Source organism: Oncorhynchus clarkii, chromosome 18 (genome assembly GCF_045791955.1).
Source record: "Oncorhynchus clarkii lewisi isolate Uvic-CL-2024 chromosome 18, UVic_Ocla_1.0, whole genome shotgun sequence".
Classification (NCBI taxonomy): Eukaryota; Metazoa; Chordata; class Actinopteri; order Salmoniformes; family Salmonidae; genus Oncorhynchus; species Oncorhynchus clarkii.
In genome coordinates this window covers 47324196-47346771 of record NC_092164.1, presented here as the reverse complement: position 1 = coordinate 47346771, position 22576 = coordinate 47324196, and the positions used below count along the sequence as shown (strand labels likewise).

General features: G+C 42.1%; 2 protein-coding genes, 1 long non-coding RNA gene and 5 other non-coding genes across 8 annotated transcripts; 3 read left to right on the top strand and 5 right to left on the bottom strand.

Moving 5' to 3' along the window:
• The first annotated feature begins 2749 nt into the window (after window positions 1-2749).
• On the top strand, window positions 2750-13244 carry LOC139373581 (CTP synthase 1-like). The gene is made up of 17 exons (XM_071114251.1): window positions 2750-2986; window positions 4013-4185; window positions 4836-5006; window positions 5524-5624; window positions 5790-5990; window positions 6113-6193; window positions 6413-6564; window positions 7135-7267; window positions 8458-8546; window positions 8832-8926; window positions 9076-9182; window positions 9273-9369; window positions 10892-10947; window positions 11027-11123; window positions 11228-11372; window positions 11499-11581; window positions 11684-13244. The coding sequence occupies exons 1-17, from the start codon at window positions 2907-2909 to the stop codon at window positions 11698-11700; spliced, it is 1878 nt and encodes a 625-aa protein (XP_070970352.1). The 5' UTR covers window positions 2750-2906; the 3' UTR covers window positions 11701-13244.
• On the bottom strand, window positions 11967-14965 carry LOC139373582 (uncharacterized). The gene is made up of 8 exons (XR_011627587.1): window positions 14940-14965; window positions 13908-13966; window positions 13605-13671; window positions 13360-13407; window positions 13073-13132; window positions 12711-12786; window positions 12449-12512; window positions 11967-12256 (listed from the first exon to the last, which is right to left on the bottom strand). It is a non-coding gene; the product is annotated as an uncharacterized lncRNA (long non-coding RNA).
• Window positions 12322-12395, bottom strand: LOC139373982 (small nucleolar RNA SNORD99). The gene has a single exon (XR_011627641.1). It is a non-coding gene; the product is annotated as a small nucleolar RNA SNORD99 (small nucleolar RNA).
• LOC139373968 (small nucleolar RNA SNORD103/SNORD85) lies at window positions 13496-13574 on the bottom strand. The gene has a single exon (XR_011627628.1). It is a non-coding gene; the product is annotated as a small nucleolar RNA SNORD103/SNORD85 (small nucleolar RNA).
• On the bottom strand, window positions 13783-13862 carry LOC139373969 (small nucleolar RNA SNORD103/SNORD85). Its single transcript, XR_011627630.1, has one exon. It is a non-coding gene; the product is annotated as a small nucleolar RNA SNORD103/SNORD85 (small nucleolar RNA).
• On the bottom strand, window positions 14056-14191 carry LOC139373970 (small nucleolar RNA SNORA16B/SNORA16A family). Its single transcript, XR_011627631.1, has one exon. It is a non-coding gene; the product is annotated as a small nucleolar RNA SNORA16B/SNORA16A family (small nucleolar RNA).
• A 1074-nt stretch (window positions 14966-16039) lies between the features above and the next one.
• LOC139373580 (ras-related protein Rab-39B-like) lies at window positions 16040-21773 on the top strand. Its single transcript, XM_071114249.1, has 2 exons — window positions 16040-16368; window positions 17464-21773. Exons 1-2 carry the CDS (start codon window positions 16154-16156, stop codon window positions 17897-17899), a joined length of 651 nt encoding a protein of 216 aa, XP_070970350.1. The 5' UTR covers window positions 16040-16153; the 3' UTR covers window positions 17900-21773.
• A 603-nt stretch (window positions 21774-22376) lies between these two features.
• LOC139373979 (U11 spliceosomal RNA) lies at window positions 22377-22567 on the top strand. Its single transcript, XR_011627639.1, has one exon. It is a non-coding gene; the product is annotated as a U11 spliceosomal RNA (small nuclear RNA).
• Window positions 22568-22576: the final 9 nt, after the last annotated feature.

Sequence of the window (22576 nt, the reverse complement as noted above, 5' to 3'; positions counted from 1 at the left end):
AGTGTACCCATGATGAAAATTACAGGCCTCTCTCATCTTTTTAAGCGGGAGAACTTGCACAATTGGTGGCTGACTAAATACTTTTTTGCCCCACTGTATCCCTTAATGCAAACTATGCTTTGGTCCTATTATTGCTCCCAGAATTTCTATTTGGCGCAACATTTTAAAACAATGTAACTGGGAATCAAAATGGCATGCTCCTCCTCAAATATTTCACAATAATGACTTGCGATCTGGAGGACCGCCTTTTGCATCCCCCTAATGGTCCAAATGTGTAATCCATACCCAATCCATACCCATGATACACATTACCAGGCAAATCCTTTTTTCTATATTTACAATTTATGTAAACTATGCTGCCTATGGAGTCCCTTGGGAAACCCAACTACCGAACTAGCTAATGATGGTATTTATAAATAAATGATCTGGTCAACTTTTGGAAAGCTCATAGTCTGAGCTAGCCATTAAAAAAGTATGGTCCACAGATCTATGTTGAATCTGAACAACCCTTTATCTGGAACAGAATATGGAAAAATATGTCCTTGGCATCCTGTAAACAGAACCATCAACAGTTTGCTCACAAACTGTTTTTAACACCAAGGAAACATTTTATAATGAAATTGGCCCCAACTCCCATCTTTTCACTGTTCCCAGAGTTTTTATTTAACTAGGCAAGTAAGTTCAGAACAAATTCTTATTTACAATTACAGCCTACCCCAGATGAAGCTGGGCCAATTGTGCACCGCCCTATGGGACTCCCAATCACTGACAGATGTGATACAGCTTGAACTTGAACCAGGGACTGTAGTGACACCCCTTGCACTGAGAAGTAGTGCTTTAGACCTCTGCACCACACAGGAGCCCTGAATTAGGTATGCACATTCCTCCATTTGATGTGGGAGTGCCCTGCAGTTAAATACTTATAGGGTAAAGTTTTTATTTGTGCATGAATGTAAATATTCAATTATTTGCATCTATTATGTTACCTAACAATGATAGCTCCTTGAATCTCTCCATAAATCAGAGACGATTACTGCTGGCAGGCAACACTGCAGCAAAAACCATGTTGGCTCTTAGAAGGCAATCACCTCACTCTCTCCCAATTTGCCAGCGGATAAAGTTACTATTAGAAGTTATAAAAATCGACAGTGAGAAGGAATGGTGCTAGTCAAAGAACAATTGAGGCCTGGACAAATATACTTGACTTTAAAGTCAAGTATATTTGGTTCCTGCATAGCGCAGTGGTCTAAGGCACTACATCTCAGTGGAAGAGGCATCACTACAGTCTCTGGTTAAAATCCAGGCTCTATCACATCCAGCTGTGCTTGGGAGTCCCATAGGGTGGTGCACAATTGGCCCAGTGTTGGCTGTCATTGTAAATAAGAATTTGTTCTTAACTGACTTGCCTAGTTAAAGAATTATCTCAGCAAAAGCCCAACACTTACAAATGAGCCATTCATAAAGCCCAACACAAGCATGTAAGGGATCATGGATTCACCTGGTCAGTCTATGTCATGGAAAGAGCATGTGTTTCTATTATTTTATACACTCAGTATATATACTATATTTGAATCTTTTTTACTTTCTTATCTTCCAGGCCCATGAGAAAGGGTTAATATGGGGATGGTTTTCTCTGGTCTGAGGGAGGGTGGGGGTTGCCTGATGAGCAACCGTAGTTGCTAGGGAGGTGGGAAGGTTTCCGTGGGGGAAACAGGAGGTTGGGGGTTGAGGCCCATTTCTTTTTGTTTTCTTTTCCTGTTTATACTGAAAGTATTATTACTTAAACTCTGTATTTTTTTCTTCTTCTTCTTTTGAGTGGCAGCTTACTAGTACATGTTTTATAAACATATCATTTGAAATGGATAATGTACCTGTGACCCCCCCAACAAAAAATAACAAAATAAATAAAAACGTGGTAAAAAAAAATACAAAAATGTGTCAACCTGCCCCCAGGTAGAACAGAGTTTGAAAGTGGATGTGATCTTGTGTGTTTGCATGTAAACATAATTATAAAGGCCTTAGGTACCAGGGGTAGAGCGAAGAGGCATTGCACCACTATTGTACTCCCTCCATTGCAGAATATATAATATACTTTTCAAAAATATGTCTATGCATTAAAGACAACGTTTATTGTTTCTAGTTTATTCATTGCATTTTTCTGCCATGTACAGCCCGTCAAAGCAGCCAACAAGAATTTTAGATGGAGCAATGCTGTCACCTGCCGGTTGTCCCACTAATTATCAGCTGTAAACACTTACCCTCACCATCATGTGGACTGTTCGGAGTATTTTTTGTTTGTTTATTTAACTAGTCAGTTAAAGAACATATTCTTGTTTACAATGACGGCCTACCAAAAGGCAAAATACCCCCTGTGGTATTTTGGGGGCTGGGATAAAAATAAATAAATAACATAAATATAGTACAAAACACACATCATGACAAGAGACAACACAACACTCCATAAAGAGAGACCTAAGACAGACACCAACATAGCAAGGCAGTAACACATGACAACAAAGCAACAATGGGAGCAGCACAAAACATGGTGCAAACATTATTGTCGTATGCTGGTTTGTATCGGACATCGTTTGACTATTTTACTCACAATAATGCAATTAGTATGAAAATGTAGACAAAAAATTGCAATAACGATTGGCATATTGATATAGCTACCCTTAAAAAATACAATAGTTACATTTCCAGCGTGGTGAATGCGCAGATCCTACGCAACCTTGGCGTCCTCGACCACAAGGCTACTCTGGCTTGGTCGCGGGTCGTTTTCTGTACTGCTCTGATACAAGATTTGGCCAGTGAACACGTGTTGGAACTTGGAGTGGATGGATAGTCAATTCTAATTAAGTCACATTTTTTAAAAGTATTATTCAAGATTTGAAGGAAGAATTTAAATGTGTATATATATCGACAATTTAAAATCAATCAAGTCCAAATATTTACCATTTGACCGCCTTACACTATTTCGTTTTTGGTGAGTTGAAAAACATGCTTCCTTTGTGAACTTCACCGCAGCCCTGAGGTAGCCTAGCCTGCGGTTAGCTTGTTAGCTCAATTGACGCGATGGAGTCAAATATTTTTTTATTATAAAAAAAAGATTATTCATAATACAAAAATCAACTTTATGGAGTCAAATATTTGTAGAGCTCGTTGTTCTATCTATGACGGAGTCCTCGGGCCTGTTTCCCTTGGAGTCAGCGTGTTATACATCCCCTGTACTGTATTATGACAGGTTTGGGCGCGTGGTACATCAATGCATTGTCCTAGGTTAGGATTCAGTTTAGCTAGCTATCCGGCTAGTGTGGCTCAAAGTTATTGATAATGGAATAGGATATCAAGCTAACTAGCTAGTAAAGCTAACTGTTCTGTAGATAACGTTACTTTATATGTTGCAAGACCTTTACTGTTAGGTAACTTGTTACAACCTTTGCACCTGGCTAACTTCAATGTTTATCAACGAGCTCAGTTGTTGTACATTGTTGCATTTACTTGGTGGATGTAACCGCTGAGAGTAGCTAGATTTCCGATTTTAGAAAAAAAGTAACGTGTAAAAGTAATGCCTTAGATGCGCGCGCCCTCTTTGTCCTTTATTTCTCTGATCAATGTAACGTTAGCCACCACGCAGCTTCCACTGTACGGTCTTTGCATGTACAGTACTATTGAACGATAGGAATCAGCAAGACCCCTCCCATCCTGAGGGGAAGGACTGTTGATTACAAAAAACTATTGTGCAATTTTTCCACCATTTCAGAGGGGTAGACCTGCTTGGTTGAGCAACACCACATGAAAAAGACAGGACTTTATTGCTTAAGGTCACAACAGCAGGTGATGGCATTTAGGTGTAGGATACCTAGAATCATCCCAGTCGGACTTGGGATTCGAACCAGAAATTATCCAGTTTTTGTTGCACCTCTCCAGCTTCTAGGCTACCTGCCGCCTCAAGTAGCTACTAGAATCAATTACTACATTACTATAATCTGTATTTTTGTCTCCTACCCAGTGCCACAATGAAGTACATCCTGGTCACTGGTGGTGTCATCTCAGGCATCGGGAAGGGCATCATAGCCTCCAGTGTGGGAACCATCCTCAAGTCATGTGGTCTGCGTGTCACCGCCATCAAGATTGACCCCTACATCAACATAGATGCAGGGACCTTCTCTCCGTACGAGCATGGTGAGTTCAGGAAATGTTCTGTATTATAGAAATAGTGATTTTAAGATCTGTCTTGTGTGTATGCTGTGTAACGTGGTTCACAATGGTGAGTCCAGGGTCATGAAACAGAAGAAAACTATTATAGGTTGAAACGACAATGTCAATGCAGTTGTATGCCATGATGAGGCGTCCAAAGTACTATTCTCTGTTTGTTATGGAATTACTTTCTTTGCTCAAGCACAGTTGTCAGAATCAGAAAATGTTATTGCCATACAATAAATGTTACTAGGAATGTGTGTTGGTGTCCTGTGTACACAGAAGGGTACCTCAACATCAATAGTCTCGATCCCTCAAACTCAACTCTGGACCTTAAAGTCAGTTCCCCTCCCCTATAATCAGGGACTGATTTTGACATGGGGTTCCGGGTGTGTGTAATTAATTATCAGGTCAAACAGAGAACCAGCAGGCTCTGGACCTCATAGGGTAAGAGTTTAATACCCCTGGTCTAGATCAACATCGATACAGATGGAGACATGAACACCTATTCAAATATACAGAATCCTGTCCCTCGCTCTGTGTCTATGTGACATGTTTGCGTGTTGGCTAGGGTTTTAACCATCGACTTCTTCCAGGTGAGGTGTTTTAACGCTGTTCCTCTGCTCTCCCTCCAGGTGAGGTGTTTGTGCTGGACGATGGGGGTGAGGTGGATCTGGACCTGGGGAACTACGAGAGGTTCCTGGACATCAGACTGACCAAAGACAACAACCTGACCACCGGCAAAATCTACCAGTCTGTCATCAACAAGGAGAGGAAAGGAGACTACCTGGGAAAGACCGTACAGGGTAAGATTAACTATAAAACAGTGCGGGACAAGGGCTGGCTTGTAGAAACTGTGTATATATATATTTTTCCTTTATTTAACTAGGCAAGTCAGTTAAGAACAAATTCTTATTTTCAATGACGGCCTAGGAACAGTGGCCGTCAGGGGCAGAACAACAGATTTGTACCTTGTCAGCACGGGGGCTTGAACTTGCAACCTTCCGGTTACTAGTCCAATACTCTAACCACTAGGCTACCCTGTATATACAGGGGTTAAAGGAAGAGCTACCAATCTGTCATCAACAGGAATAAGAGACAGAAAGATAGTCATGCTGGGAGAGAGACTGGGTATACAGGAGTTCAGACCCTTGTTGAATAGTTGATGTGCATTTGATTTGGCTTGTGTGACATGGCAGTTCTGACCTCAGTCCAATATCCTATGAAGAACCAATGACAAAAAGGAAGGATATGAGCTATCAAGTTCTCGTCACTTTCTCTGCATCTCTAGACTAACTGTCCCTGTTTGGTGTATCCTTGCAGTGGTGCCCCACATCACTGATGCGATCCAGGAGTGGGTGATGCGTCAGGCCAGAGTACCTGTTGACGATGACGGTGTGGAGCCTCAGATCTGTGTCATCGAGGTAAAAGATTATGGTTAACACTGGTAGATCAATGACTTCCAGAGAACCTTTATTGGTTTGATAATAGTGTGACATATGTACTTGCGGAGCCATTTCAGGCTGGGTAGTTACTAGTTGTATTCCTGTGTAATTGTGTTTCCCGGTATGTTTGTTTCATGTGTGCAGCTAGGAGGCACTGTGGGAGACATCGAGAGCATGCCTTTCATCGAAGCCTTCAGGCAGTTCCAGTTCAAGGTGAAGAGGGAGAACTTCTGTAACATCCACGTCAGCCTGGTCCCACAGCCCAGTGCCACAGGAGAGCAGAAGACCAAACCCACTCAGAACAGTGTCAGAGAGCTCAGAGGACTCGGCCTGTCTCCTGATCTGGTGAGTTTAAATGAACCCAAGTTTTTTCTAATCCTAGCAAGCCGTCATAACCTCTGTCCATTTGTACATTTAGTGTAAGGATTGTCTGTTAGCTAATTGTGTTTGTTGTCAATTCCCTCCAGATCATGTGTCGCTGCTCCACTTCCCTGGAGAACTCTGTTAAAGAGAAGATCTCCATGTTCTGTCATGTAGAACCTGAACAGGTAAGACCTGATCGTACAGTCACACACTAGGATGAAATGACACTGGCTCAATAAATCTTCCCAGTGATTCCTCACATCCTACCTTGTCACCTCCTTCTCAACTGTATTAGAGAAGGTCCAATAAATCTCCCCTTGGTTGATGTGAGGAATCAAGGAAAGATGAATAAAGAACCACTGAAGCCTCTAGTTGTGACTGTTAGTTCTCCCCTCCTCTCCCAGGTGATCTGCGTGGCAGACGTGTCGTCCATCTACAGAGTGCCTCTGCTACTGGAGAATCAGGGGGTGGTGGGCTACTTCTGTCAGAGATTAGACCTTCCTATAGAGACCCGCCCCAGGAAGATGCTCACTAAGTGGAAGGAGATGTCTGACAGGTGGGTGTGTCTGACAGGCGTGCGGGCAGGCAGTCTCTGGGACTGGTAGTGCTCGATTATTTAGACCAGGGCTCAGTTTCCCGTGATTAAGATGCTTTTGGGAAACCGGGCCCTGGGCTGTTAATTGTTGGTCCTAATAAGGGACCGATTCAGACCTGGGACACCAGGTGAGTGCAATTAACTACCAGGTAGAAATAAAAAACAAGTGTGTCGACCCTCCAGGACCAGAATTGAACAGCCCATATTTAGACCCACCGAGTTTGAGTTTGACCTCTGGATAAAGAACTACAGAGGTATGTAATGATGCTGTTTGATTGCTCTGCCTGTTCACCTGTTGTATTGCAGCACTATGGAGTGACCTGTATTCAGATGATTGGTGCTTTAAGCCAACTGGGAACTCTGAAAAAGGGGGTCAAATCATGACAGCGGTTATCTTCAAGTCGGGAGCTCTAGAAAGATGTCATAGTTTCCGAGTTCCCAGTTGTCTTGAAAACACTGAAGTTGGAGATTTCAGAGGTCTCAGTTTTGAACACGGCATATAACTTTGCCTGTGGTGTTTTTGAATCCCAGGTCAGACAGGCTCCTAGAGCAGTGTTCTATAGCCCTGGTGGGGAAATACACCAAGTTCACAGACTCCTACGCGTCAGTCATCAAAGCGCTAGAACACTCGGCCTTAGCCATCTGCCACAAACTGGATATCAAGGTAAAACGCACACAGCCAGGCTAAAACACATGTACAAACTACACATTTGGAAAGGCACTACTGGCTGGTTTCCTGGACATATAATAAGACTAGTCCTGGACTAAGAAAGACTTTCAATGAAGAAAGCGCATTCTAGTCCAGGATTACGCTTAATCGGTATCTGGGAAACCAGCCCAACATCCACAAGCATCTTAACCTGTGCATGACAGTGCATCTTTTTCTATTTAGTTTATTTCACAGCAAGGCTAAATTATACTGTTCCTCTGGCTTGGATGTCCTCAGGAATAGGTTTTATTTTGAAGAAGATTGCTGCTATAATGTGTGATTTCATGTTTGTCTTACTTGTTTGTGCAGTCATGTCAACGATACTGAACAAAAATATAAACGCAACATTTAAAGCGTTGGTCCCGTTTTTCAAGAGCTGAAATAAAAGATCCCAGGAATGTTTCAATGCACAAAAAGCTTATTTTTCTCAAATTTGTTTACATTTCTGTTAGTGAGCCTATATCCTTTGCATAGATAATCGATCCACCTTGACAGGTGTGGCATATCAAGAATCTGATTAAATATCATGATCATTACACAGGTGTACCGTGTGCTGGGGACAATTATAAGGCCACTCAAAAATGTGCAGTTTTGTCACAACCCAATGTCACAGATGTCAAGTTTTGAGGGAGCGTGCAATTGGCATGCTGACAGCTGGAATGTCGGTTGCCAGAGCTGGAACAGAGCGGTTGCCAGAGAATTGAAGGGTCATTTCTCTACCATAAGCCGCCTCCAACGTTGTTTTAGAGAATTTGGCAGTACATCCAACCGGCTTCAACTGCAGACCACATGTAACCACGCCAGTCCAGGACCTCCATATCCGGCTTCTTCACCGGGGGGCTGCTGAGGAGTGTTTTGTCTTTAAAGCTTTTTGTGGGGGAAAAACTCATTCTGATTGGTTTGGCCTGGCTCCCCAGTGGGTGACCCTATGCCTACCCATGGCTGTGCCCCTACCCAGTTATGTGAAATTCATAGATTATGGCCGAATGAATTTGGTTTAAATTGACTGATTTCCTTCTATGAACTTTAACTCCGTAAAATCGTTTGACATTTTTGTGTTATGTATTGGATAAGCTACATCCAATCAGGTCAATAGCAACCCATTCTCATGTCTCCCCCTCCCCTCATCTATTTTTTTTTCTCAGTATATTGACTCAGCAGACCTGGAGCCAAACACACTGAAGGAAGAGCCTGTGAAGTACCATGAGGCGTGGCAAAAACTCTGCAGTGCTGAGTAAGTATGGTAGGGTCCGGGGTAGAAGGTCTAGCGGTGTGATGTGGCATCTTTTATGGTATTGTTCACTTATTTTATGTACGGTAGTCCAGTACCAGCACAGCTGATTCATCCAGTTGAATAGGGTATGCCTGAACTTAAATACATCAATTAAGTAGAAGTGGCTGGGGGACACACGGGGAGAAACACTGAGATATGGCATCACGGGGGGTCAGTTGGACTGGTAGAGAACAGGGTCAATATTGTGACTATGTTCATGATAATGGTGTTTCCCTCCCTCCACAGTGGCATCCTGGTACCTGGAGGGTTTGGAGTCAGAGGGACAGAGGGGAAGATCCACGCCATCAACTGGGCACGCAAACAGAAGAAACCCTTCCTAGGTACAGAATTGTCTGTATTGGTGGCAGGTAGCCATGAGGATGCAGTCTTTACATCAAGGAACAAATTACACCTAAGGATGGAATTAAAGCTTCCCATTCACATTCCTTCATGTATGTGCAGCGTTAACCTGACTTCTATGGGTTTGCAGGTGTGTGTCTAGGGATGCAGCTGGCTGTGTGTGAGTTTGCCAGGAATGTGCTAGAATGGGAAGATGCCAACTCTACAGAGTTTCATCCTGAATCAAAGCATCCTGTTGTAGGTTCCACCTTCATAAGATCTCGCCTCCCTTTTACTGGTCGTGAAGGCCAACAAAAATAAATCTGATTCCTTACTGATTCTTTCTAGGTGATTGACATGCCAGAACACAATCCTGGGCAGATGGGTGGGACCATGAGGCTGGGAAAGAGACGGACCATTTTCAAGACCACCAACAGTATACTAAGTAAGAGACCAAACTTTGAGAGTAAAGTCACTGTTGTAATCACACACTATACAGTGCATTCGGAAAGTATTCAGACCCCTTGACTTTTTCAACATTTTGTTATGTTAGACTTATTTTAAAATTGATTAAATAAAACATTTTCCTCATCAATCTACACACAATACTTCACATTGATAAAGTGAAAACTAGTTTTTAGGATATTTTTGCACATTTATAATAATCATAAAAATATACCTTATTTACAAATATTCAGACCCTTTGCTATGAGACTAGAAATTGAGCTCAGGTGCATCCTGTTTCCATTCATCTTCCTTGATGTTTCTACAACTTGATTGGAGTCCACCCGTGGTGAATTCAATTGATTGGAAATTATTTGGAAAGGCTCACACCTGTCTTTATAAGGTCACACAGTTGACAGTGCATGTCAGAGCAAAAACAAAGCCATGAGGTCGAAGGAATTGTCCATAGAGCTCCGAGGAACAGATCTGGGGACTTGTAGAAAGTGTACCAAAACATTTGTGCAGCATTGAAAGGCCCCTAACAACCCAGTGGCACCCATCAATCTTAAATGGAAGAAGTTTGGAACCACCACAACTCTAGAGTTGGCCTCCTGGCCAAGCTGAGCAATCTGGGGAGAAGGGCCTTGGTCAGGGAGGTGACCAAGAACCCAATGGTCGCTGGCAGAGATTCAAAGTTCTTCTGTAGAGATGGTTGTCCTTCTGGAACGTTCTCCCATCTCTGCAGCACTCCATCAATCAGGCCTTCATGGTAGTGGCCAGACCTAAGCCACTCTTCAGTAAATGGTCCATTACAGCCCGCTTGGAGTTTGCCAAAGGGCCCCTAAAGAATCTGACAAAAAAAGATTATCTGGTCTGATGAAACCATTTGAACTCTTTGGCCTGAATGCCAAGCTTTACGTATGGAGGAAACCAGGCACCATACCTACGTTGAAGCATGGTGGTGGCAGCATCATGCTGTGGGGATGTTTTTCAGCGGCAGGGACTGGAAGACTAGTCAGGATCGAGGGAACGATGAACAACGTTAAGTATAGAGAGATCCTTGATGAAAACCTGCTCAGGACCTCAGACTGGGGGTGAAGGTTCACCTTCCAACAGGACAACGACCTTAAGCACAAAGCCAAGACGATGCAGGAATGGCTTCGGTACAAGTCTCTGAATGTCTGTGGCCCAGCCAGAGCACGGACTCGAACCCGATCCAACCTGACAGGGCTTGAGAGGATCTGCAGAGAAGAATGGGAGAAACTCCCCAAATATAGCCGTGCCAAGCGTGTAGCGTCATACCCAAGAAGACTCGATGCTGCCGGATGTGAGTCAACTAAGTATGGTGTAAAGGGTCTGAATACTTATGTAAATATGTTTATTTTAAATGAATTTGCAAAACCTTTTTTGCTTCATTATAGGGAACAGATTTGTAGATTGATTAGGGGAAAAAACTTCCATCCATTTCACAGTAAGTCTAAGGTAACGATGTGGAAAAAGCTTTACCTGCTGTTTCATTGCAGGAAGACTTTACGGAGATGCTGAGTACGTGGATGAGAGACACCGACATCGCTTTGAGGTTCACGTCACTTTCTCTCTATATACTTTCTCTACATGTCACTAGTTTTTCAGTGTGCTTACCTTGTTTCCGTTCTCAGGTGAACCCAGAGCTGAAGGATCACTTTGAGGGGAAAGGCTTTCACTTCGTGGGTCAAGACGTAGAAGGCGAGCGAATGGAAGTCATTGAGTTAGACGGTAAGAGTGTCCGGGATCATGTGTATGAGTGGACAAAATGTTTTGTCTGGTATGCACGTACCTTTTATACCTACAGCTCTTAACCCCTCTGCTTTTAATTCTAGATCATCCGTATTTCGTAGGAGTGCAGTATCATCCCGAGTTCACCTCTCGCCCCATCAAACCATCGCCTCCCTACTTTGGCCTCCTGCTGGCATCAGCCGGGAAACTACAGAGCTACCTACAGAAGGGCTGCTGTCTGTCTCCACGGTAACCGAAAATTCACTCAGTATGATTCCTAAACCCGTGTTGAATGTTACGAGAACTGGCTAAATGAAGTGTTGTGGAACTTCCATTGTATAGTAACAATATGCTGTTTGAATACCATCTCTGTAGGGACACATACAGTGATCAGAGCGGCAGCAGCACCCCAGACTCAGAAATAGTTGAGTCCTCCATCTCACAGGAATGTGTGACTGGTAAGCAACACAATTTCATTGACTTTTTAAAAGCCTGGAATTGAAATGGAGCACATTTGGCTACCCTACTATTTATCTTCCCACACAATTTATTTCTTGCAGAGGGAAAGGAACAATGAAGTGTTGAAAAAGGAAATCCCTTTCTAAACGGAGGATGAAGACAAGGGCTAAATTAGCTCGTAAGATGTTTTTCCTGACCTGAATGGGTTGTTTGGCATGTCTATATGCTCCTGACAACAGGCCGTCAAATGGAACTGAGTTTCTTTACCCAGGATAACTCCCTTGAGATGAAACCAATGGATGGGGAGCGTCTCGTTTCATCAAAACACTGTATGTCCTAAGAGCCCCCCCCCCCCCCCAATATTTGACAAGAAATGTCTGTACATTGCAGGGTTAAGTCGTCTTTATTGCAGTAAAAGGGCTTTACAAGTGGAGAGGAAATATTTTATCACTCAACCTGGCTCATGGACGTGATGAGCTTATAGCACCAGGGCACAAATAATATTGTCTTATTTTAGCTTCACTCATTGGAAGGATGTGAGCCGTATCCATTTTTCAAGCAGCAGCTGCATACAGGCCGTTAGTAGAATTCCCACGTCAATGTGATTGGATGTTATGCTGGCAGGAGAAGGCCATTAGGATGTATGACAGGCCTCAATCATTTTTTCACAAGACCTGAGAATAAAGTAATGTTTTAGTGGCTGGAGACAATTTGTATCATATACACTTTGAAGGTGCTGTTCTGATCTCAGTCCCATATCCGCATGTTTCATCCATCAGTCACATTTTAAAAAGGTATCAATCATTGATCAGAACACACCAGACCCTGCACAGATGACTGATCAGCACGAGGCAAAACAGAAGTACCTGAAAACCCGTATTACGGGTATATCAACGTTGAAGTGTAATTGGTCAATGCCAGTCATAAGACCTGCAAATGAAATAAAGTTTAGCATCTTGATATACACACATTATATCCAAGGATTTACTTTGATCTTAAGTCCGATATCCGCATGTTTCATCCAGCAGTCACATAAAAGGTATCAGCATTGATCAGAACATACCAGGCCCTCTAAGATAAGTGAGTGTGATTTATCCCCCCCAAAATGACAGTTCAGGATATACCTACAGATTGACATTCCCATCAAGGGACCTGGATTGGGCCATTACATCTGAAGTGTTAAGGCACACTTGTACCTCCATACCTGCAGAAATACCAAGTCAAACATTAGAAATTCAGCCGTGCACAAATTAAGCTCCAACAGCAGGATTTACATTGGTGGAACTATCAAAGCAACATTACTATGGTTCAAAGATGCAGCTAAATATCTGTAGGACAGTAGAGTGACTACCTCAGGCACAGAGAGGCTAGGACAGTCAAAGACTCCCCATTTCTCTGGCATGAACTTGGAGAACCAGAGGCTACAGACAGAGCCCGGGTCCTTAGGATAGCATGCGACCAGATAAGACTTTGTTTAAAAAAATCCTTACCGGCTGTTCAATCCCAAGGTGATTGGGTCATCACCGCTGCCATTTCAGTTGGTACGAGACCTGATGAGAAACAAAGTGACCTTAGTGGGATGATCAATCTAGGTTCATTTCCATTCCAAAGCATGGATGTTTAATTCATTACTACTTTCAATAAACAGGCTCAGAAGTTGAATACTGGAATGTCCTCATTTATCATTTCACCTTAATTTAACCAGGTAGGTTAAATTGCCAAGGCAATGAGGGCAAGTGTGTCACAGCCAGAATGAAAGGCAGACATTTTGTATTACCTTCAGAATGTTCCGTGGTTAATTCTCAAGCCATCCGAGGTTATAAGCCTATAGAGAAAATTTAGTCCGGTGAGACGGCTACATGTGTTTTTTTAATACATGGTAAAAACCACACAATTCCCTCTCATTACAATATTTTGGCTCAGACGAGTACTATAAAACCTCATCAACGAGGTACTCCTCTAAGTGAGGGCAAGTTTGTCATCACAGCCAAAACAGATTTTAAAAAAAATAATCAGTTTTACCTCGAATTAAAACGTCCACTGGTTCATTCGAATCCCATTTTATAGGGTCTTCAGATTGATCCTAATCCTGTAGAGAGCATTAGAAGATTAGGATCAGGTATAGAGATACTTTGTTGTATAGTCAAAACCACACAATTTATATTCAGTTTAAATATATTATATATATATATATATATATTTGGGCTCAGACGAGTACTAAGAAGTTCTCAGCATCGAGGCACTCCTCTAAGTGAGGGCAAGTGTCTCATCACAGCCAGAATGAAGGATGGTCAAACGTCTCAAAATCATCCTGCATAAACGTACCTTCTGCATATCCATTTGTTATTCCACCGTCTGAGGTCTGCTCAGAAGATACCATTGAGCTTAAAGGGCATAGGGAAGCAATCCAATTAGAAAACTTCATCCATCATATGACCAATACATCAACATTTTCTAGGTACAATGGTGCATGGAATGTCCTTCCCCTTAATGTTGCTGCGTCAGTTACTTTCGAACTGGACAGCGACCGTCGGTGAAAGTATTGTTTTTGGCATCCTGTTGACCATGTCTGCTACAAGAATGCAGGAACGGCTTCGATAGGTGCCTGGGTTTTCGAATGGGTTGTACAGAGTTATTTGACACTGCTCACCTATTCTGTAGTAGCAATGCAGCCATATTGGGCTGAACAGGGTTTATCGTATGCCGTTTGTCCACCTAGAAGCAGAGATCAATGAGGTATACTCAGTAGGGCTAACCTTAACCAACTAACGTCAGCTGTGTGGGCCTACACTCACTGCACAAAATGTGACAATTGTTAGCATAACCATCTACTCAATGTTTGACATGATTAGCCATAGTTGCTGGCTCACTAAAAAAAGAGTACGTTCTATCCCACTGTTCTTTTCGGTAAAGCCATAACTCCTTTGTTGATCGAGTCACCCGGAAGAGTGTACTGACTCGGCTTCAATAAGGGCCGCGAGCAGCAGCCGCCACGTGGAAATCACAGGCCAACATAGCTGGCTAACAATGAGCATCGAACTAGCGTAGGTAAGCATTTTCGAAATGGTACATGCAACTTCACGATTAACATAAGTTTGCCCACAAGGTCCACAGAAACTACTTTAGTTGCTAACTTAGCTAGCTATATAGCCAACGAGAGCACAGGAAGGTGCAGATCCCGACGGAAGTTAGTCTGTCTACCCGTCCTAGGAACCGATAGCAAATCGACAGAAAACCCATTTTAACATTAAAGTACATGCTTTTCCCAAAACATGTGATATTGGCAAATAAGTGAAATAGCTTTCACTTGAATATAAAAGGTGATGTCAGGCGATAACTCTTTTGCTGGTGACTCACCTTTGCATTTAGCGTGAACTGAAGAGAGAGAAAATTCACCCTCTATTGCTTTATATAGTGTGGGACAACCTGGCGATTGGTCCACATGTGTCACATGGACGAGATGTATGACGGTATATGACGTTCGCCATAAATCATAGCCCGCTATCAACATAGCTACTAATGCTAGAATGTGGCATAAATTAGATAGCTAATGCATGCATTGGCTACTCATAAGATTAACAATAAAAATTAACAAATAATACAACGAAAATACACATTATTAAAAAAATGAAAATCCAAACAGAAATACCCGTTTGAAGAGAGGCAAACAAAAACATTTTCACTTGAAGCTATTGCTAATTTATTACGCCTGGTCAATGTAGTTCTGACCAAGACAAATCAATGGATTGCTGCACTTTGTGATTTTTGGATTAAGGCATTTGAGATTGATCAAGCCCACACACTAGTATTTATTCCAGACGTCCTATGCCTACACGAGTTGGCAACAATGGGAAATTACACTTCCGGATTTGAAAATAGATGTGTAGGTCTGAAGGACATCTATGCAATCGAGGTGTATATTTTTAGTAGGCCAATAGTGTTAAAAGTGGTTACTTTAATCAATGCTGTTAGGCAAGCCTAACTAGATTTAAACTGATCAAAGTCAACAACCCAACAAACGCACGCACTGACTGACGCCAAAAACCCGTCTCAACATTTCAGCACCAGGGACAGTTCCATGACTGCTGCGACCACAGTTTCATTGAAACGCCAGGTTTGAATTGCCTTTCGAACAGACATAACACAACAAATACAAGAATATCATGCAATGCATATCACAATTCGTGTACAGCGCAGGAAATAGTTTCACCTACAGCTTATGGTACGCCGTCATGGCCATCTCAAGTCAATAAGCACTTCGTGGCCTTGGCCCATAGGCTAGAATAAAATACAATAAGGCTGTAGAGTTGTCATAACATACATGTGACGCTGTATTCTTTTTATGGTGATGTTCTGAAGCAATAGGCCCTATAATAAAGCCCGTGCATGGACCTGGGTAGGTAGCCTATCACATGACTGCAGCACTATCGCTCTTTGCTCGCTGGCGCTCCCATCCTTGTCTGACCAGAAGGCAGTAGTAGGCAGCAGCAGTCACTGGCTTTGTAAACACAACGTGCTGCGCAGCTTTGTTTCGGAACCACCACCATTGTGGGTCTCTCTCTAGCCATGTCATGGATATTTTGTGGCAATATCAGTTCAGGATAATTTTGCTCGGAGACTCGACGGTAGGGAAATCGTCTTTGCTGAAACGGTTTACAGATGGAATTTACAGCGATGTAGCGGATCCAACGGTCGGTGTGGATTTTTATGCCCGTTCGCTAGACATTGAGCAAGGGATTAAAATCAAGCTTCAACTGTGGGACACGGCTGGACAGGAACGATTCAGGTGAGATGTAGACAATAAATGTTATCCTAGGCCTATATCTGTTATCAATAATATGTTGACAAGATCATGTAATTCATTATTTCCATCAGTATAAATTAACCGATTTGTAACAAATAAGTAACACGCACCAGCCCCCACGATATCTATTGTGATTGGTTTACAATCTTTGGTGAATAACAGTGGAGAAAAATATTTGTTTTTATTGTCTCTCTAGTAACCCACAGAGAAATGAGGTCAGTCATCGTCAGTCATGTTTTACCCTATGACTGTAATAACGGAGGCCCCTTACTCCAATCTCCATTATAAAAACAGTCACCAAATTGTGGCGCATCATCAGTTACATTCATTCACTGATGATGGGCAACAACCTCGCCTTGATATTGTTTTGTGTAATACACTAATTAAATATCCCTTTATAATACAATGATAAGAAGGTTTTGTCTTTGGATGGAGTACACTCAAATCCAGTTATTCTGTAAGTGTCGTTTGTTGCTGCTGAGATGGCCTGTAAATCCGCAGGCATGTCTGTCTCTCTCTATTACATACATGTTGTAATGTGCCTCATTGTCGCCTAGTCTGCAATGCCCGGACATGTACAGTAGCCACCCAGGAGTTGAAAAGAACATGTAAAGAACATGTAAACAACATAATTCATTCCCCACTGATGCCTGTAGTCTCAGATACAATTCCTCTAAGATCATTATAACTGTGTTTGCAGACTGCTCTCAGATCTCCCTTTCCTCTTGAAGCCAAACCTGCATGTCTCTGACAGAATATTATGGAAGAAAGACTGTTTTCCCCTAGGAGGGTCACAGTACACACCTAAAATAGATTCTCAGTGGCATGAATGAACTGTCTCTACAGGTCTGTACTGTTAGTTATCGTTCCTTTGTAAGCCACAAGTTATGTTTTTCCCTGGACCTGCAAGGAGTCGTGGATCTTGTTATGCTGTTTTGCCAACTCCTATATGGCTATTGTCATGCTATGAGTGTAGTTTGGTTCAGAGTTACACTGAGATTCAAGTCAGCATTGTTTAAATTCACGTTTCACTATGGGTCAGAGCTGAATTGTAACATCTCCTACTCCAACTTCCAGGTCCATCACTACTTCCTACTACCGTAACTCAGTGGGCGGGCTCCTCGTGTTCGACCTGACCAATCGCAAGACCTTCGACCACGTGAGGGAGTGGCACAAGGAAGTGAGCGAGCACATTCTGCCTCACCACATGGTCTACATTCTGATTGGCCACAAAAGCGACCTAAACAAGGACCGGAAGGTGACGCGGGACGAGGCTGAGCAGCTGGCGGCGGAGATGGGGATCCGCTATGTGGAGACATCGGCTAAGTGCAACAGCAACGTGGACCGGGCCTTCCAGCTGCTCAGCAGGGACATCTATGAGCTGATGAAGATGGGGGAGATCACCACGAGGGACGGATGGGATGGGGTGAAGAGCGGCCTCACCACCGGGGTCCTGTACCCGGGCGAAGAGGACATTGAGGTGGAGCCAAGGGAGAAGAGCTGCAACTGCTGAGAGACTGAGCCTCGATCTCTGACCCCTGACCTCATCCATGGTCATGTTCATTAGGCACCAAATGGAAGAAAACGGACTGAAAAAGAGAGGGACTACTTGGAATTGTCCAATAAGAAACGCACATTTTTATTTTCCATTGCGAAACGTTTTAGAAAACGTGTTCCAATATGTGCCCTAATAAACACGACTCATGTCTCCACTGTTGTTCCCCCTCTCTTATCTCCACAAGTATCTCCCATCGTCTCACAGTTTAGTCAGTTTCCCATCGAAATTAAGCCACAGTCTAAAGTGAGGCCCTTGTCCTATGACATCATCATCACGCATCCACGTGTTATCTTATGCTTAGTGTAGATAGGATGCCAGTCCCCTCTGTATCAGTTCCTACAGAGGTCCGGATGGGGCTGTTTTCTGATGGGAGTACACAATACCCATCCTGTAGTATACATCTTGATGTGACAAAAGCTTCTCTACAAAACACAAAAGTCTGAGTCTTTAGGCCAAACACTAGTGTAAATCCTTGCAGTGGAAAAGCATCAAACATGTACATGCAAAACGTACAAAAATTAACAGACACAGAGGCTGCATTTTCACAGGCAGACAATTCTGATATTTTGCCCAATTATTGTTCATTTGGCCAATGAGAAAAGGCCTTTTGCCAATAAGTGGGCAAAATATCAGAATTGGGCTGCAGCCAGAGACACCTGTATGAGAGCGATCAGGCCTTGAGTTATTCCAGTACATACCCTATTCATTCCTGGATGCCCTTTGCTGCCGCAGGAGTTACTGGAGTCTCAAGCAAGTGAGGTCAGGACTTGCGGACAATGCATTATTGCGGTCTGGCATCACTCCCATTACGTTGTTGTTGGTTGGCTCCTGTTTGGTTCTGCGTGTGTGTGTGTGTGTGTGTGCATATGTCGTTGCTCTGCTTGCAGTCCCCTGAGACTGTACATCATGTTCGGTATGGTTAGCTCTGGTGTTAAAAGGTCACTGATAATAGGCAGTGAGAATAAACTGTACTCTATATGTGTCACCACGACCCCCCATCCCCTGCTAATCAATATGGTCCTGTAGACTACTAATCTATGTAAGTGCACATAAGCCAAATCATTTTCATGTTGCATCATGTTGTGGACTTCCTACTTCAGAGCAGACGAGTAATGTTTTCAACATTTTTAAAAACATATCTATCATTTGTAGTACATTGCTGAAGCCACAAACAATTTGGTAGTCACTCTTTGTATTTGAATACTATATGGCATATTAAAAACAAAACAAACCTTCCAAGGTGGGTCTTCAAGGGGGAAAACCACACCAAACCATTTTCCTTTAATTGGAGAGAGGTATTGGCTGACTTTAAGACTGCTCACATGGGGCTTTTGTAGCCATAATAACAATTTATTGGCATTATTACATTATCTGGTTGAGAACATGACATTTTGGCCCTAATGGCTTCCATGCTCCATCAGAATGGTTCCGATATCAAGACAGACAGAATTTTGCACTGCTCTGTTTATAGTCCCTTTCTGCTTGCAGAGAGGCACAGGAAGATAACTCTAGTTTCCTTTGGCTACTACCTCTATACAGCAAACCCCAGTGCAGATAACAGTTGCACTGAGACTTGGCTGTAGATTCTGGTGTTACCATAGGAGTGTACAGCCATGGCTCAGGGCCTAGATAACAGCTCACTTTGCCTGGTTCCTCCTACCTCCCTCCTTCCTTCCCCTCAGCTCACCTTGTCCACCTCTCACCAGCACCACACCTCACCAGACACTTCACACACTGTAGATGACAGGAGAGACATTGTGCATTCAGCAACAGTGACTTTATAGGATATTGTGTTCTATGTTGGTTTTGTGTTTCAGTGGTCATTGGGCAAGGTCCAGGAGCATCCGGGCTGTATCATGGCCATGCGACTTGACTTGTTGAAAGGAATGTCTAACTAACTAACTAACTTTTGTAAGCCTTTACATACATTCTGGCAAACAACTTACAAAGCCTCAGCAAACAATTTCTTGACAACAGTATGTGTTTGTCTACATACAGTCCTTATGTTTTGCCTCTTGCTTTACAAAGTCTGATGCAAACATAGTTTAGTTGTTCCCACACTCATGGGTTTAACCAGGTTTATAGTTATGCCGTGGTCAGTTTTTCAGCTCCAGTGAACATTCACAGACTTTGATTAAACCTCTGTTATCACAGGTCATAACCCATGTCTCATTTCTTTCAAAGTTAATTCAGTTGGCTAACTAATATCTATGACACTCTGTATTGATCCATGTTCTTGTTACGGTAAGGAAGGACACATCTACAAAGAGAAGGCAATACTGAGGCCTAGGGAGAAGAGACATACCCTTTAAATGAACAAAAACAGTCTTGCCTGGGAATGTATAGAAATGGAGAATTATATTTTTCAGACATGGTTTCAGAGGTATGATCATGTAGGCTGCTGTCTGTTTGGTCATCGCAATTCAACTCCTTTTGAAAAGCAGCAAATGTTTCCATTCTAATCCACAAAGGAAGTTAAAGTCAAATCATGTTCCTTATAGTACATACCTCTTTCATTTTTCAGCTTTGTGTGTAGTTTATAACAGTTTTTTTTGTACAGCTGTATTTTTAATGCTTATAATAATCATAATATGTGCTGTAATACAGCTGCTTGTCAGTGAATGCAACATATTCCTGATCACTGAATTTGATAAAGATTCTTATTGTATTGTTACATGAGATATGAAGAAAACAGGAAATAGCAAGCTGTGGTGATGATGATGCCGATGACGTCTATGAAAAAGGTGTATCTGGAGAAAGGCCCATGTCACTGAGATGGAGCACCAGCTATATTCAACAGCCTAATCAGGCTCAAGGACTTGAAAGAAGAGATTGAGCTTGGTTCTTGGATCTTGACACATTGCCAGTCGAACTAGAAAAGTTTAGATTTTAAAAATTTATATTTTAGAAAGTGTTGATTATAAGTAATAAGTGGCAATTTTCATTGTGATGATAGTCATATCATAATACTGTAACTCGAATATCAATCGACAAAACAATCTATTTAGGTCCATGATAGTACAACAACATATGACAAATCACTAATGCATTTTTCTTGCAAATTCTGTTTTTTGGCAAGCTTAGAACTAGACAAAGCATCACAGCAGTGCAGTTGGTACCTCTATTTTGCCTCTGACTAAGTCTGATCACAGTTCACAGCTTGATGGAATAAATGTTATTTATTTTCTATTCTAAATGTTCTGGGCAAGGTACTCTACTGTTAAAGGGGTATTCAGTCAATAAACAACATTATGTCCATGGTGCCATATTATGATTGAACAGCTCCATGCCAGGGTTGTGGCGTCCTCTTTTGGTAACAACAGAACTGCATACCTGACCCACTTAGCTAAATCACAGTGCAAATAAAATACTAAACTTCAACTAATAAACATAAAACTGTGTATGGTAATAACAGTGATGGTGTGTTTTAATTTTCATAAGCCTCTGTTGAAAATCACAAGTGTTAATTGGTTTAACTAATCAATATCAACAATAACAGATTAATATCACTTGTGGAAATGAAGCTGTTCACTGATATTGCTTTCACTTGCACCCTCCACTGCTGTCCAAGCTCACCTTTAGAAACCATATATAGACTTATGGTAGAAACAACCGTGGTTCTCAATGAAACATCTGGAGTGAGGAAATGCAGATACACACAAGCTAAAGGTGCAAATTCATTAAAATGACAGTGCAAATCTCTCTGTGCAATTTCTAATGTACGTTTAGTTTAGCTGAGCTGTATCATATGGTTTTGTAAGCTGTCAAAATGTGTGATTATTTGATAGGTGGTGAAAGATAAAATAAATGTTATGTTAAATTAAAGAAAGACTTGATTCATTTATATGATCATATCTTTTTAAAGTTAATTATTTTATGAAAGTGAGTAAAGCTATTTTGTAAACCTACTGAGCATGGATTTTGGCCTGGTACCGAGTCTAGATTGGTCTAGATCAGGGATGGGAAATCCGTGGACCAATAATAGCACAATTAAATCAATTGATGAGATCCGTTTTTTTGTGGACCCCAATCAAAGTTTCCCATTCCGGAATGATTGACCCCTAGAGGTGGGTCCCAACCATCTCACATTTTTTCTGAAGTGTGCATTTGTTCCCTTCATGGATTTGAAAATAAATTAATGGTTTCCCATTCCGGAATGATTGACCCCTAAAGGTGGGTCCCAACCATCTCACATTTTTTCTGAAGTGTGCATTTGTTCCCTTCATGGATTTGAAAATAAATGAATGGTATATGGATGGAAACGCCAGTACACCGATCCAATATTTGTACATTTGCGGGGGAGTCGTGAACAAGTACACACTTCAGGCGGAATGGGACGCAGAGGGTAGGTGGTAGTGTCGATTTGGAATAAAATTGCAAGGTCAGCCTATCTATCCCATGATGCTTTGCGTCAGGAAAAATTAAAGATAAATTAAATTAATTCTGTTTGATTCAATGCTATCTCTTGTTTTGTCATCTAAAATATTATTTACATATTTAACCTGTGTAGCACAGGGAAGGTAGGGATTCACCACTTTTCCTGCGGAATCTATATCAAGAGATTTCGGAAGCATAATTTTTTAACTTCTGGGGTTGCGAATGAACGTGAATCTTTGCGCCCCAATCTATTGT